The sequence below is a fragment of the Anomaloglossus baeobatrachus genome, chromosome 7 (assembly GCF_048569485.1).
Source record: "Anomaloglossus baeobatrachus isolate aAnoBae1 chromosome 7, aAnoBae1.hap1, whole genome shotgun sequence".
Taxonomy (NCBI): Eukaryota; Metazoa; Chordata; class Amphibia; order Anura; family Aromobatidae; genus Anomaloglossus; species Anomaloglossus baeobatrachus.
This window is the reverse complement of record NC_134359.1, coordinates 54449934-54464455: the sequence shown is the minus strand read 5'-3', so window position 1 is coordinate 54464455 and position 14522 is coordinate 54449934. Positions and strand designations below refer to the sequence as shown.

Here is a 14522-nt window from a genome sequence, read left to right as displayed (position 1 = left end):
AGGTTTTTGCTATGTAGTCTGAAAGCAGCATAATCTAGGGGCTGAGAGCCTGATTCCAGTAATGTGAAATTTACCATGCTGTTTCGATAAAATCAATGTTTTATCAGCTGGATATTATCACTACAGGACTAGGTATCTTGTGCCATCTAGTCATGCTGCTTTGTAACGTCACCCCCACCACTGATTACCACTTTCTGTCAGTATACAGTGTACACAGAAAGCTGCCAATCAGTGGTGTGGGCGGGGTTATACACAGCTCAGCATTCCGAATTCTGCTAGATCTGCAACAGAGGAAATGATGATTCTATCACGACTGCTGCCCACAGTAAACTAAGTGATACATTGCTAGAATCAGGGTCTCTTCCCCTACATCATGAGATAGAAAAAAATATAGTGAAAGATTCCCTTTAAACACCCATTGATCTGCAGTTATCATCAAGGTCCGGTGTAGACAGACTGTTTTCCAACCCTGCTAATTCAAACAACTTGCAATTGGCATCATAAAAATCCCCTAAAATCCCCTCTACCATTACATATTGCAGAAAATTGTATTAGCCAGAGAAGTATCACTTGTCACAACCCAAATAGATATTTTTTACATTGTGTTATTATAAGGAAGCAGACAGTATATTGACATTATTCAGTTACCTTCTATATTAACTATGTGGTTTATCTAGTGCGGAACCCGTGTGGAATCAATAATGGAGGGTGCGAGCAGATTTGTGTCCTCAGTCACAGGACGGACAACGATGGCCTTGGTTATCGATGCCGCTGTCGACTTGGGTTTGATTTACATCAAGATGGACGCCGCTGTGTTGGTAAGTACGGTAATTGGTCTCCTATACAATACTGAAGAAGGTACTTTAAAACATATGGATACCTTCAGGGGCATTTACTTGATTGATTTATGACCACATTGGACTGAACTTTCTGGTTTTAAATCATCAGAGAAAAAGACAAATACAAGTTACAAACTTTTCATGGCAATGATTTCACTGACCAATTCTCAGTTAACTCATTCTGCAGCCAGCATTATGCAAGGAAACTTAGAGCCTGTAAAAGCACATGAAAAACAATTGCAAAAATATTTTTTTTTAGCCTGAAATACATGCATTTAATGAGTAACCATCTGTGAAGACACGGGGCTCAGTGGGTGCTCTCGTCCGCTGATCCGGCCGCCTTTAGAAAGACAGCGTGGCTCAGGGCTCATCCCAACTGAACGCCCGACGTCCTTAACTGTGGGTGGAACACTACTCAGACAACACAGGGTGAGGGAATCACAATATTAAGACTTTATTGGATCCCCAAACAATTAACGGCACATAACACATAACCAGCAAAACGCAAATGCAACAGGCAACAGAGTCTCACCCTTCCGCTGGCTCACCAGGGATTAGAAGGTCCGTGCCTCAGAGCTTCTAGGGCTACTTACTCCAAACCAGCAGCACCCCGCTTTCGGCGGGCACCCACCGAGAATGGAGCATTGCCAGATTTAGGAAGCTGGCTGAGGTCCGCAAAGCCTGTAGTCAGGTGGCTGGATTGTTCCAAGCTGAATTCCTTCCTTAGGTAGTCCTTGATATCAAAGCTGAATCCTTGCATTCGATGCTGAAGTCCATGTAGTATTATAATCCAGGTTCGGTTATGGCTTGCCAATCGGATCCGCAGGTCCTAGATTGGTATCATGTAGCAAGAGTCTCCCCGAGCAATGGACAGTCCTCCTTCTTATACCCCTGAGCTCTCCATTCAGACCATTGGGGTCTTCACGATTGGTGGATAAGACTGGGTCTTATTGGCTAGATTTCAAGCCATATTCAAATATCCAGAGACAGGATAGACAGGTAAGTTACATCACATCTAGCAATTCACTTAGTAATACAATGGGAAGTTCGCATAATTGATTTATCTGGGTGTCTGGCCTTCATTAGCCAAGGCAATTACATGAGTCAACAAGAGTCTTGTAAAAACAATGAGGGACTTATCCCCCGTCTATAAACAAACTATCTTCATGTCTGGCTGAATTTTAAGAAATGTAACCACTGACAGAGTCCATGTCGTCACACCATCTATTACATTTTTTGTTATCCAGAAATCAATACTACATTTGAAAATAAGAAACTTTGTAATATATCTTATTATAGAAATCTACTTCTTTCTCCTCCTAAGCTGATCATTCCTTCTCAAGATAGGTAAAATCTGTCTTTAGTGCATACAGGTTTTCCCATTACAGAAAGAGTTGATGACAGTTAGTTCTCATAAAGTTCTATGGAAAAGAAATGATGATGACAGTTCTCATAAAGTTCTATGGAAAATACATGATGATAACAGTTAGTTCTCATAACATTCTATGGAAAAGAGATGATGATGACAGTTAGTTATCCTAAAGTTCTATGCAAAAGAGATGATGACAGTTAGTTCTCATAAGTTCTATGGAAAAAGAGATGATGACAGTTAGTTCTCATAAAGTTCTATGCAAAAGAGATGATGACAGTTAGTTCTCATAAAGTTCTATGCAAAAGAGATGATGACAGTTAGTTCTCATAAAGTTCTATGCAAAAGAGATGATGACAGTTAGTTCTCATAAAGTTCTATGGAAAAAGAGATGATGATGATGGTTAGTTCTCAAAGTCTATGGAAAAGATATGACAATGACAGTTCTCATAAAGTTCTATGAAAAAGAGATGATGACAATTAGTTCTCCTAAAGTTCTATGGAAAAGAGATGATGATGACAGTTAGTGCTTATAAAATTCTGTGGAAAAGAGATGATGATAACAGTTAGTTTTCATAACGTTCGTTGGAAAACAGGTGATGATGACAGTTAGTTCTCATAGAGCTCTATGGAAAAAAGAAGATGATGACAGCTAGTTCTCATAAAATTCTGCGCAAAAGAGATGATGATGATGATGACAGATAGTTCTCATAAAATTTTATGGAGTGTCATTTCAGAACAACTTTTTCTCTCCATAAAATTTTAAAACCTCCAAATGCCCTTTCTTCTAAGAAACGGCCAGATTTACCCTTATTACCCTTTTTTTTTTTTAGCTTTTACGGGTCTCCAGAGTCCAGTCTGGCACTAAAATAAAAACTAAATGAGTCGTTGTGTTGCTACATTGGATACTCTTGTGGCCTCCAGGAAAAGGTGTATGCAGGGCCAGATTAAGGTTGGTGGGGGCCCCTGGGCAGAAAATCTGGTGGGGGCCCCATAACGTTAACATTTTTAGCCATAACAGTAGAGCACGAACCGTAGCATTTAGATATAAATCCAATGAACATTTATCTTATCCTGTTCTGCCACATTCAGATTTACAGCACTACAATACAGATACAGTCCAGGATAAATCACAGCTGTCCACTTACACACAGAAAGTAGAGTTAAGGCTGCTTTACACATTTCGATCTCGTATGCGATCACACACGCCCCCATCGTATGTGCGGAACAGGCAATTTGTTGCCCGTGTCGCACAAACGATTAACCCCCGTCACACGTACTTGCCTTCCAAATGACCTCGCTGTGGGCGGCGAACATCCACTTCCTGAAGTGAAATGGACGTCACACAGCGGCCGGCCAATAGAAGCGGAGGGGCGGAGATGAGCGGGACGTAAACATCCCGCCCACCTCCTTTCTTCCGCATTGCCGGCGGGACGCAAGTAAGCTGCAGTTCATCGTTCCCGGGGTGTCACATGGAGCGATGTGTGCTGCCTCAAGAACGATGAACAAAGAGACGTTCAATTTTTAGAAAATGAACGACGTGTATGCAATCAACGTTTTAACGCACAATCAGGGTCGCACGTAGCTGTCACACACTACAATATCACTAACGATGCCGGATGTGCGTCACTTACGACGTGACCCCGCCGAGACATCGTTAGATATATTGTAGCGTGTAAAGCCCGCTTTTGTCACATATTTTTTATTGATCCCAATGTTAAGGCAGCCAGGGCCAGCTCCAGGGTTTTGTGGCCTCCGGGTGAGTCTCAGTGGGCCCCATCCACACACAGACACGCACACACACATACAGGCATGCGTATATACATATTTGAAGACAAATTCAGAAAAATACATATAAACAGACAAATATATGCACAGTTATATACACTGACATACATGCAGACACAGACGCATTAGGGCTCGTGCGCACGTTGTGTACTTACATGCATTTACGCTGCGTATAGCACTGCAGTGTAAATGCATGCGTCCTGCGTCCCCTATACAATCTATGTAGATTGTGCATGATACGTGCACCCATTGCTTTTATGAACGCAGCGATTTGGGTGCTAAAATGTTGACCCAAATCCGTGCGTTCATAAAATGAGCATGTCAATTATTCCGTGCGCTATGGATGCAGCTCCCCTCTGTCTATGGTGGGGGCAGCAGCCAGAGCGCATGAAATCGGCTTTTTTTGTACAGAAAAACTGCATCCATTATGCATTGTTTCTGCAGCGATTTGACGCGCACATGTGCTGTCAAATCGCTGCAGAATATTCAGCAGTTACATGCGCATGAGCCCTTACAGGTATTAATATGGGAAAGTCGCCAGCAGCCTCACTCACCTCTCCCGCTTGTTTCCGTCCAGCTCCTTCAGGACATGTGGCTGTTTCACGATGGCTGTCACTAACACACATGACTGCACACTGACAGCACTGCTGTATATACATCACAGGAGGGGCTGGGGGCTACGATATATATATTACAGGAGGGGCAGGGGGCATAGACGTTACTGGAGTGGCAAACAGCTCTGGTGGTGTACTCATCACTGCGATGGGTGACATAGCGCTCTGGGGAACCCATATAGTTCGGGGGGGGGGGGGGCGCGCGCACAGACTGCTCTAATTCATATATACACACACAGTACTGCTTCTTACACACACATCTCTGACACACACACAATACAATGCACCCCCCATTACCCCTCTCCCCACACACACAATACAATGCACCCCCCATTACCCCTCTCCCCACACACACACAATACAATGCACCCCCCATTACCCCTCTCCCCACACACACACAATACAATGCACCCCCCATTACCCCTCTCCCCACACACACACAATACAATGCACCCCCCATTACCCCTCTCCCCACACACACACAATACAATGCACCCCCCATTACCCCTCTCCCCCCACACACACAATACAATGCACCCCCCATTACCCCTCTCCCCCCACACACACAATACAATGCACCCCCCATTACCCCTCTCCCCCCACACACACAATACAATGCACCCCCCATTACCCCTCTCCCCCCACACACACAATACAATGCACCCCCCATTACCCCTCTCCCCCCACACACACAATACAATGCACCCCCCATTACCCCTCTCCCCACACACACAATACAATGCACCCCCCATTACCCCTCTCCCCACACACACAATACAATGCACCCCCCATTACCCCTCTCCCCACACACACAATACAATGCACCCCCCATTACCCCTCTCCCCACACACACACAATACAATGCACCCCCCATTACCCCTCTCCCCACACACACAATACAATGCACCCCCCATTACCCCTCTCCCCACACACACAATACAATGCACCCCCCATTACCCCTCTCCCCACACACACAATACAATGCACCCCCCATTACCCCTCTCCCCACACACACAATACAATGCACCCCCCATTACCCCTCTCCCCACACACACAATACAATGCACCCCCCATTACCCCTCTCCCCACACACACAATACAATGCACCCCCCATTACCCCTCTCCCCACACACACAATACAATGCACCCCCCATTACCCCTCTCCCCACACACACAATACAATGCACCCCCCATTACCCCTCTCCCCACACACACAATACAATGCACCCCCCATTACCCCTCTCCCCACACACACAATACAATGCACCCCCCATTACCCCTCTCCCCACACACAATACAATGCACCCCCCATTACCCCTCTCCCCACACACAATACAATGCACCCCCCATTACCTCTCTCCCCACACACACACACAATACAATGCACCCCTCATTACCTCTCCCCACACACACAATACAATGCACCCCCCATTACCCCTCTCCCCACACACAATACAATGCACCCCCCATTACCCCTCTCCCCACACACAATACAATGCACCCCCCATTACCCCTCTCCCCACACACAATACAATGCACCCCCCATTACCTCTCTCCCCACACACACACACAATACAATGCACCCCTCATTACCTCTCCCCACACACAAACACAATACAATGCACCCCTCATTACCTCTCCCCACACACAAACACAATGCACCCCTCATGACCTCTCCCCCCACACACAATACACCCTCCATTACCCCCCCCCACACACAATACAGTGCACCCTCCATTACCCCTCCCTCCACACACAATACAATGCATCCTCCATTACCCCTCTCCCCACACACAATACAATGCACCCATTACCCCTCTCCCCACACACAATACAGTGCACCCTCCATTACCCCTCCCTCCACACACAATACAATGCACCCTCCATTACCCCTCCCTCCACACACAATACAATGCACCCTCCATTACCCCTCCCCCCACACACAATACAATGCACCCCCCATTACCCCTCTCCCCACACACAATACAATGCACCCCCCATTACCCCTCTCCCCACACACAATACAATGCACCCCCCATTACCTCTCTCCCCACACACACACACAATACAATGCACCCCTCATTACCTCTCCCCACACACACAATACAATGCACCCCCCATTACCCCTCTCCCCACACACAATACAATGCACCCCCCATTACCCCTCTCCCCACACACAATACAATGCACCCCCCATTACCCCTCTCCCCACACACAATACAATGCACCCCCCATTACCCCTCTCCCCACACACAATACAATGCACCCCCCATTACCCCTCTCCCCACACACACACACAATACAATGCACTCCTCATTACCTCTCCCCACACACAAACACAATGCACCCCTCATGACCTCTCCCCCCACACACAATACACCCTCCATTACCCCCCCACACACACAATACAGTGCACCCTCCATTACCCCTCCCTCCACACACAATACAATGCATCCTCCATTACCCCTCTCCCCACACACAATACAATGCACCCATTACCCCTCTCCCCACACACAATACAGTGCACCCTCCATTACCCCTCCCTCCACACACAATACAATGCACCCTCCATTACCCCTCCCTCCACACACAATACAATGCACCCTCCATTACCCCTCCCCCCACACACAATACAATGCACCCTCCATTACCCCTCCCCCCACACACAATACAATGCACCCTCCATTACCCCTCCCTCCACACACAATACAATGCACCCTCCATTACCCCTCCCCCACACACAATACAGCCCTCATCACCCCCTACACACACAAATTACACTGCTCCATCCCTACTCACTCCTGCCTCCCCCCCTCCCTCGGAATACAGTATTCCTCCTCTGCCTGTCACAGAGCTGTGTTCCTTCACATATGTTCCCCGTTATGTGTCCTCTGCCCCTCCCCACTCATCCCCATTAATTACACCTGTCTCTTCGGCTCCTCCATGGAGCGCTCGCTTCCTCATGTCCCCAGTGTGGCGCCGGCAGCACTGTGATGACGTCAGCAAGGTGCTGATCTCATCACGTTGCTGCACGTCGGGGGCGGGGCCAAGTCCCGGCGCGCTGTTCAAATGTATTTACGTCTGAAAGACGCAAATACATTTGAATAGGAAAGGAAACAGGAAGCTGCGGTCATCGGCTCTGCTGCGCTCCTCTGTAGTGTACATGCCGGTGTGAAGCCCCTCCAGTGTTGTGTCGGTGCATTACCTTCAGGGACTCCACGCAGCTGGATCTTGTCACAGGTAGGAGATCTTCTTTTAGGATTGTCGTGACGCCACTCTCAGAATTGCGGTCAGTGGGGACCGCCACTGCAGGTTAAGGGATGCCTGGGGCTGATGGTGGGTGCAGCCAGTTGTAATAGCCTCCTGAGAGTGAGGCAAGCCCCAGGGCCCTGTGTAGGTGTGTAGAACCACAAGGCGCAGAATAACTCAACACAGGCAGGATGTCTTTCAGGGGTTTTACTCACTGTTGATGGCAGGGTGAGTAACCCGGGCGTAGCTGGGATGAACCAGGCTGGAACCAGGTATCCTTCAGGCTGACTGAAGAGGGTGGCTACCGACTCGCCTTCCTTAGCCCTTCTGTGGTTTGTGGTAACCCCGACTTTTAGTCCCTATGGGGGTCACCCAGGGAAGTAACTGCTCCCCTCGTTTGTTTGCCGTTTGCTTGTCGCCTGGACCAGATCACTCCAGCTGCTTGCCTCCTGTGAACTATGGGCCCTAACTGTGGCTACGTGGCTGCGGCTTTTGTGGTGTTGTGGCGTGGGCTTTAAGGGCCCCACACCGGCAGGTTTAGCAAGGAAAGGTGGATCTATCCCCGCACCGGGATCTGCCGCCCGTTTGGGCCTGGTACTCCCTGACAGTCTCCTTACTTTCCACTACACTGCTCTCTCTCCAGCTGTGTGTGGTGTTCGGGCAGCACTACCAGGTGACCGTTCTCCCCCGTCGGTAGTCACTGCGCGGACGCTGTTAGACTGCAACAGCTCCAGGGTCTGCTTCTGCTCTTCCTGAGCTGCACACTAAACTGGCTCACTCGTGGGACCTGCACTGCTGCTCCTGTCTGAGCTCCACTTCCATGCTCCTCACTCCTCCACACTCTGCTTCAGACGGTTTACTCCTCCTTCTCTTTTCCCCTTGTGCCTGCCTACGCCACCTAGCAACCAGGCTCTCTACCACACCCCTTGAGTGGAGATGGAGGCTTCGCCCCCTCCACTCCTCAAGTGGAGGTGAAGGCTTTGCCCCCTCCTGGGATCCCCAGGGGTCCTCCCAAAGGTACATGTGTGAGACCTGATCACTATGCGCCTGTGTAGTCACACCTCGGTCAGCCTTCTGGATTACCTGTATTGTACTGTCCCCAGCATGGGTGCAGTACTCTGTGGTGCCTGACCAGGTCAGGGGCGCCACATTCCCCCTTAGTTATCACCAGCACGTCCTCGGGCTGCAAGACAACAGTTTAAAATGCATAAAACAGTAAAACATGGTAAAACTTTTAAAACCACCAGGTACCATACATCACCACCCTCCACCCACAAGTCCGTTAACCCACCCAAAACCCTCTCACGTTGGCCGCGCCTTCAGCCACTTCTGGCAGGATGTAGAGGCGGCTTTCATGGGCTGGTGGTCTTCAGGGCATACCTGGCCTGGTGAAGCCGCGCCTTCAGCCACTTCTGGCAGGATCCAGAGGCGGCCTTCACAGTTGGTGCTGACCAGGTACCCTCTTTGTGGTGGAGAGCCAGGCCCCATAAACAGGCGTGCTCCCTGGTTGCAGGCGAGCCAAGGCCCCATAAACGGACGTGCTCCCTGGTTGCAGGTGAGCCAAGCCCCTAAACAGGCTGGCTCTGGTGGTGGTACCTCTGGGGTAACTATTTACACTGCGAGAGTTTGTGGCTATAGCCAGTTCATAGCCTTAAGGTTCATGGGTTTCTCACATTAGTTCATGTGGGCACATGCTTAAACTTATAAACGTTGCAAACTGGTCAAAACTGTAACTTGCTGTACTTCTTTCTTTACTTTACATAGATTCCTCCTTACCAGGGCTTGGGCCTGTAGGGCTGCGGCACCTGTTGTTTTCTCCATCTCTGTCTTTTCCTTCTTCTTCTACATCTGTTTCTTGTTCTGTATCTGTTTCTTTTTCTGTTGAGACAGCAGGTTCACTGTAGTGATTTCTGGGACATGGTGTAACATCCAATGCATACCATCCTCTTTCTCCTTGGTGCATGGTGAATTCCACTGAATCTCCCATCTGTAAGTTCCTTCCCGGATGTCCTCTGGGCAAATGGGCTCTAACGTCTCTTCTATTAACAAAGATGCCTTCCTTCATACCAGGAGCTACTATGAAGCCATATCCTGATTTCAAGCTGAAGTCTTCTACTACACCACGACAAAGTGGACCTCTAACCTGGGATTTGGCCCTTCTCAGGAACCGTTTCTCTTCCAAGTCTCTGGCCATGACTTCGTCTTTCTGCTCTGGAGACTGCGGTGCAGGGGAAAACCTTGTTCTGCTACGGCGCCGTGTCCTACGGGCTGGGTTCTGCTGGGTTGCGGCTTCACTGTTTGCAGGCTCCCAGGTGAGGTACCTGGACAGATCTTCTTCAGCAGAGGGTGTCGGGCTTTCTTCATCCCAGCGGGAATACGGCAGCATCTCTGGCTCTTGGCATGGATCCACTGCTGATGGCTCCGGGGTCAGCTCCTCAGCTTCCTGGCCTCCTCTCCCCCTTAGTTCTTCAGAGCACTCCTGTTGTGGCAGCGCCGGGGATGGGTGGTCATCAGCAGGCCCGGACGGGGGACTCTTTGGCGTGGATATTGCCGGAATCCTCCTGGGGGTGTGCGGAGGGAGCAGATACCGATCTACCATCTCCTGTGGGAACTGGGCCTCTAAGTCAGCCTTCAGCTTCCAGTATGCGGGGTCCTCTCCTATCAGGGACTTCCTAGCAGGGACTTCCTTAGACTGGGGAGCAGTGTCTGCTCTGGCCTTGCAGGCCGGGGTAAACAGAGGTACATTCTTGTCTTGGCGGGCCGCGCCTGACATGGCGGCGGCCTGGTCTTGGCGGGCCGCGCCCGACATGGCGGCGGCCTGGTCTTGGCGGGCCGCGCCCGACATGGCGGCGGCCTCGTCTTGGCGGGCCGCGCCCTGCATGGCGGCGGCCTGGATCAGCGTCGCTGTCGCAGCTGGAGTCTTAGCGGGCATCGCTACTGTGGCCGGTTCTTGGCGGGCCGGGCAGGGCATCGCTGCGGCGGCCTGAATTGGCGTCGCAGCTGCGATGGGATCTGTGCAGGCTGGGCTGGGCGTCGCTGCAGCGATCGGAGCTTGGCGGGCCGCACCTGGCGTGGCTGCGGCCTGGTTCAGCACCTCGCCTGCGGCGTGGATGAGCGTCGCTGCTGCGGTGGGGTCTTGGCGGGCCGGGCCTAGCAAGGCGGCAGCCTGGGTCAGCGTCACACCCGCGGCATGGATGAGGGTCGCGGTGGCAGCCGGATCTTTGCGGGCCGGGCAAAGCATCGCTGCGGCGGCCTGGGCTTGGCGGGCCGGGCAGGGCATCGCTGCGGCGGCCTGGGCTTGGCGGGCCGCACCTGGCGTGGCTGCGGCCTGGTTCAGCGTCGCCGCGCCGGGCGCCTCTTCAGGGACCGCGGGCGTGGCAGCAGGGATCGGGGCACTCGCGCTGGCAGGGGCAACACTGGACTCACCCATCGGTGGCACCATCGGGGTCTGAGTCGTCGCCGCTCGGTCTGGCACTCGTCGCGCAGCTTTTTCCTCATAGGCCTGCACCGCTGCAGCCATCTCCAGAAGCTCCGTGCGTTCCTCTCTGATCTGCTCTACGACCCGGGTCTCCAGTCGGTCGCAGAACTGGGCAAGCTCCCGATACCACCAGGCAGCGGAGCCTGGTTCTGGGTTTCTGCGTTCAGACGCCATTTCCTCTGCGCCTTCTTCTGCACGATTTCCCAGCAGTGGACTCGTCGCTGCCTCCAGTAGCAGGCTCTTCAGTTTCTGCTCTGCCTCTTCCAGCAGCAGGCTTCTGGCTCCCTTTCTGTCCCGACGTCTCTGAACGCCTCCGCTCTCTTCACTTGCGAGGTCAGAACTCTGCAGGGGATCTCTGGGTAGCCACACCTCTTCGTGGGCGGTAACTTCTCCCAGCGCGGGCTGCTGTTGTTTTTCAGCGCGCTTTTCATGGTGGCAATATGGCGGCGCTTCCAATTTTCCAAGCGGACCGCCCAGGCACATGGTCACCTGTCTGGACAGGTCTAGTCCTTATCCTGTTCGTGACGCCAGATGTGAAGCCCCTCCAGTGTTGTGTCGGTGCATTACCTTCAGGGACTCCACGCAGCTGGATCTTGTCACAGGTAGGAGATCTTCTTTTAGGATTGTCGTGACGCCACTCTCAGAATTGCGGTCAGTGGGGACCGCCACTGCAGGTTAAGGGATGCCTGGGGCTGATGGTGGGTGCAGCCAGTTGTAATAGCCTCCTGAGAGTGAGGCAAGCCCCAGGGCCCTGTGTAGGTGTGTAGAACCACAAGGCGCAGAATAACTCAACACAGGCAGGATGTCTTTCAGGGGTTTTACTCACTGTTGATGGCAGGGTGAGTAACCCGGGCGTAGCTGGGATGAACCAGGCTGGAACCAGGTATCCTTCAGGCTGACTGAAGAGGGTGGCTACCGACTCGCCTTCCTTAGCCCTTCTGTGGTTTGTGGTAACCCCGACTTTTAGTCCCTATGGGGGTCACCCAGGGAAGTAACTGCTCCCCTCGTTTGTTTGCCGTTTGCTTGTCGCCTGGACCAGATCACTCCAGCTGCTTGCCTCCTGTGAACTATGGGCCCTAACTGTGGCTACGTGGCTGCGGCTTTTGTGGTGTTGTGGCGTGGGCTTTAAGGGCCCCACACCGGCAGGTTTAGCAAGGAAAGGTGGATCTATCCCCGCACCGGGATCTGCCGCCCGTTTGGGCCTGGTACTCCCTGACAGTCTCCTTACTTTCCACTACACTGCTCTCTCTCCAGCTGTGTGTGGTGTTCGGGCAGCACTACCAGGTGACCGTTCTCCCCCGTCGGTAGTCACTGCGCGGACGCTGTTAGACTGCAACAGCTCCAGGGTCTGCTTCTGCTCTTCCTGAGCTGCACACTAAACTGGCTCACTCGTGGGACCTGCACTGCTGCTCCTGTCTGAGCTCCACTTCCATGCTCCTCACTCCTCCACACTCTGCTTCAGACTGTTTACTCCTCCTTCTCTTTTCCCCTTGTGCCTGCCTACGCCACCTAGCAACCAGGCTCTCTACCACACCCCTTGAGTGGAGATGGAGGCTTCGCCCCCTCCACTCCTCAAGTGGAGGTGAAGGCTTTGCCCCCTCCTGGGATCCCCAGGGGTCCTCCCAAAGGTACATGTGTGAGACCTGATCACTATGCGCCTGTGTAGTCACACCTCGGTCAGCCTTCTGGATTACCTGTATTGTACTGTCCCCAGCATGGGTGCAGTACTCAGTGGTGCCTGACCAGGTCAGGGGCGCCACACCGGCACACAGCAGAGCCGGCACACAGCAGAGCCGGCACACAGCAGAGCCGGCACACAGCAGAGCCGGCACAGCTCGCTGCCTCCGGCTCCTGCTAGTGTGCCTGGCATGTAAGGAGCGCAGCGGGGACAGCAGACAGCGGCCCACCACACCGTGCCCCTGCTTCTAGGTACGGCCGCAGCACATAGCAGGGAGCATTAGCACACCTCTGACCCCGGAAGTTCAAGCGGCCGCTGGTACTTCCGAGGTCAATCAGCGTCCTGTGCCCGCAGTTTGTTTTTGCGTCTTAAAGACGCAGATGCAAATAAATCGCGGTGCCCCCCCCCCCGAAAACACAGCTGATTTATTAGACTGTCTTTACGGAGGGGGAGAGGGTGTGAAAAAAAAAATGCTGACAGGTGCCTAGTGCCAAGTATGGTGGGGGCCCCCCTTAGAAGCTCTTTTGGTGGGGGCCCCTGGGCTCCAGCCCCGCCTGCCCCGCCTATAATCCGGCCCTGGGTGTATGCAGCAGGAGAGGTCAGCCTATGACCAGGATATGGCCAGGTTTCATCTTGAGAATAACTGGTCATCATCAACTTATGGTTGCGTGCGTGCGCGCGCCCGCGGGTATGAGTTCCCAGATATTTTCTTCTGACTCATCAGATGTGACTTTTTTAAAGAGTTGCAATTTTTTGCTGCAAATATACTTCACGCCCCTCAACAGCCCCCCTCCGCTCCTTTTACCACCAACCCCGGACTGATTTTATGCATTCCTGAACTTTTTTTGCACAAGTTTGGCAACATTTTAGTGAAATATGTGACTTTTTGTGGAGAAAGTCACAATAAAAGAATAGGCAAAAAAAGACTGCAGAAAATTCAAAAATCTTGTGCCCCATTTTGAAGAATTTGGTGCACAAAAGCGTTACAGAATTCCAAAAGCCAAAAAATTAACATTGACTTAAAACCTCCCCGCAAAATGATATATCGGGGTCTATGTCTTCAGGGGGTCAACTGAAAATATGGTGCTTAATAATAGTTTGGGGGTAATTGTTTAGTAGGGGGTGCTTGTTTTAGTCCCATCGTGAAACACTAGACCTGTCTAGGTCTCACCAATGCTGACATCACTCTCTTAGGCCTCCGACACACATCCGTGCCTCCGGTACGTGTTTGGCAGTTTTTTCACGCACCAGCGATACGGAGACACGTGGACCTATGTTTTCACTATTGTGTGGACACACGTAAGTATTTTGGAATGGAACGTGTGTCCGTTCCGTACTTATGTGTGTCCGTGATTTTTGCACGCTGACATGTCCACGTATTCTCCGGCAGCATGGGTGTCGGACGGCCACACCCGTACCACACGGATGTAGTGTGGCTGCGGTTCCGTGTGACACGCGCCGGAGAACACGTGTCATTAATTTTAAAATAAAAAAACAAATACTCACT

The 14522-nt window shown here is 51.6% G+C and overlaps 1 protein-coding gene across 2 annotated transcripts in view; it reads left to right on the top strand.

The window, feature by feature from the left end:
• The window catches only part of LRP2 (LDL receptor related protein 2), a 402994-nt gene that overhangs the window by 149014 nt on the left and 239458 nt on the right, over positions 1–14522 (top strand). For both annotated transcript variants that reach the window (XM_075317292.1, XM_075317291.1), the window contains exon 15: positions 678–818. In XM_075317292.1, the coding sequence (XP_075173407.1) occupies positions 678–818 (141 nt within the window). The remainder of the gene's footprint in view (positions 1–677; positions 819–14522) is intronic.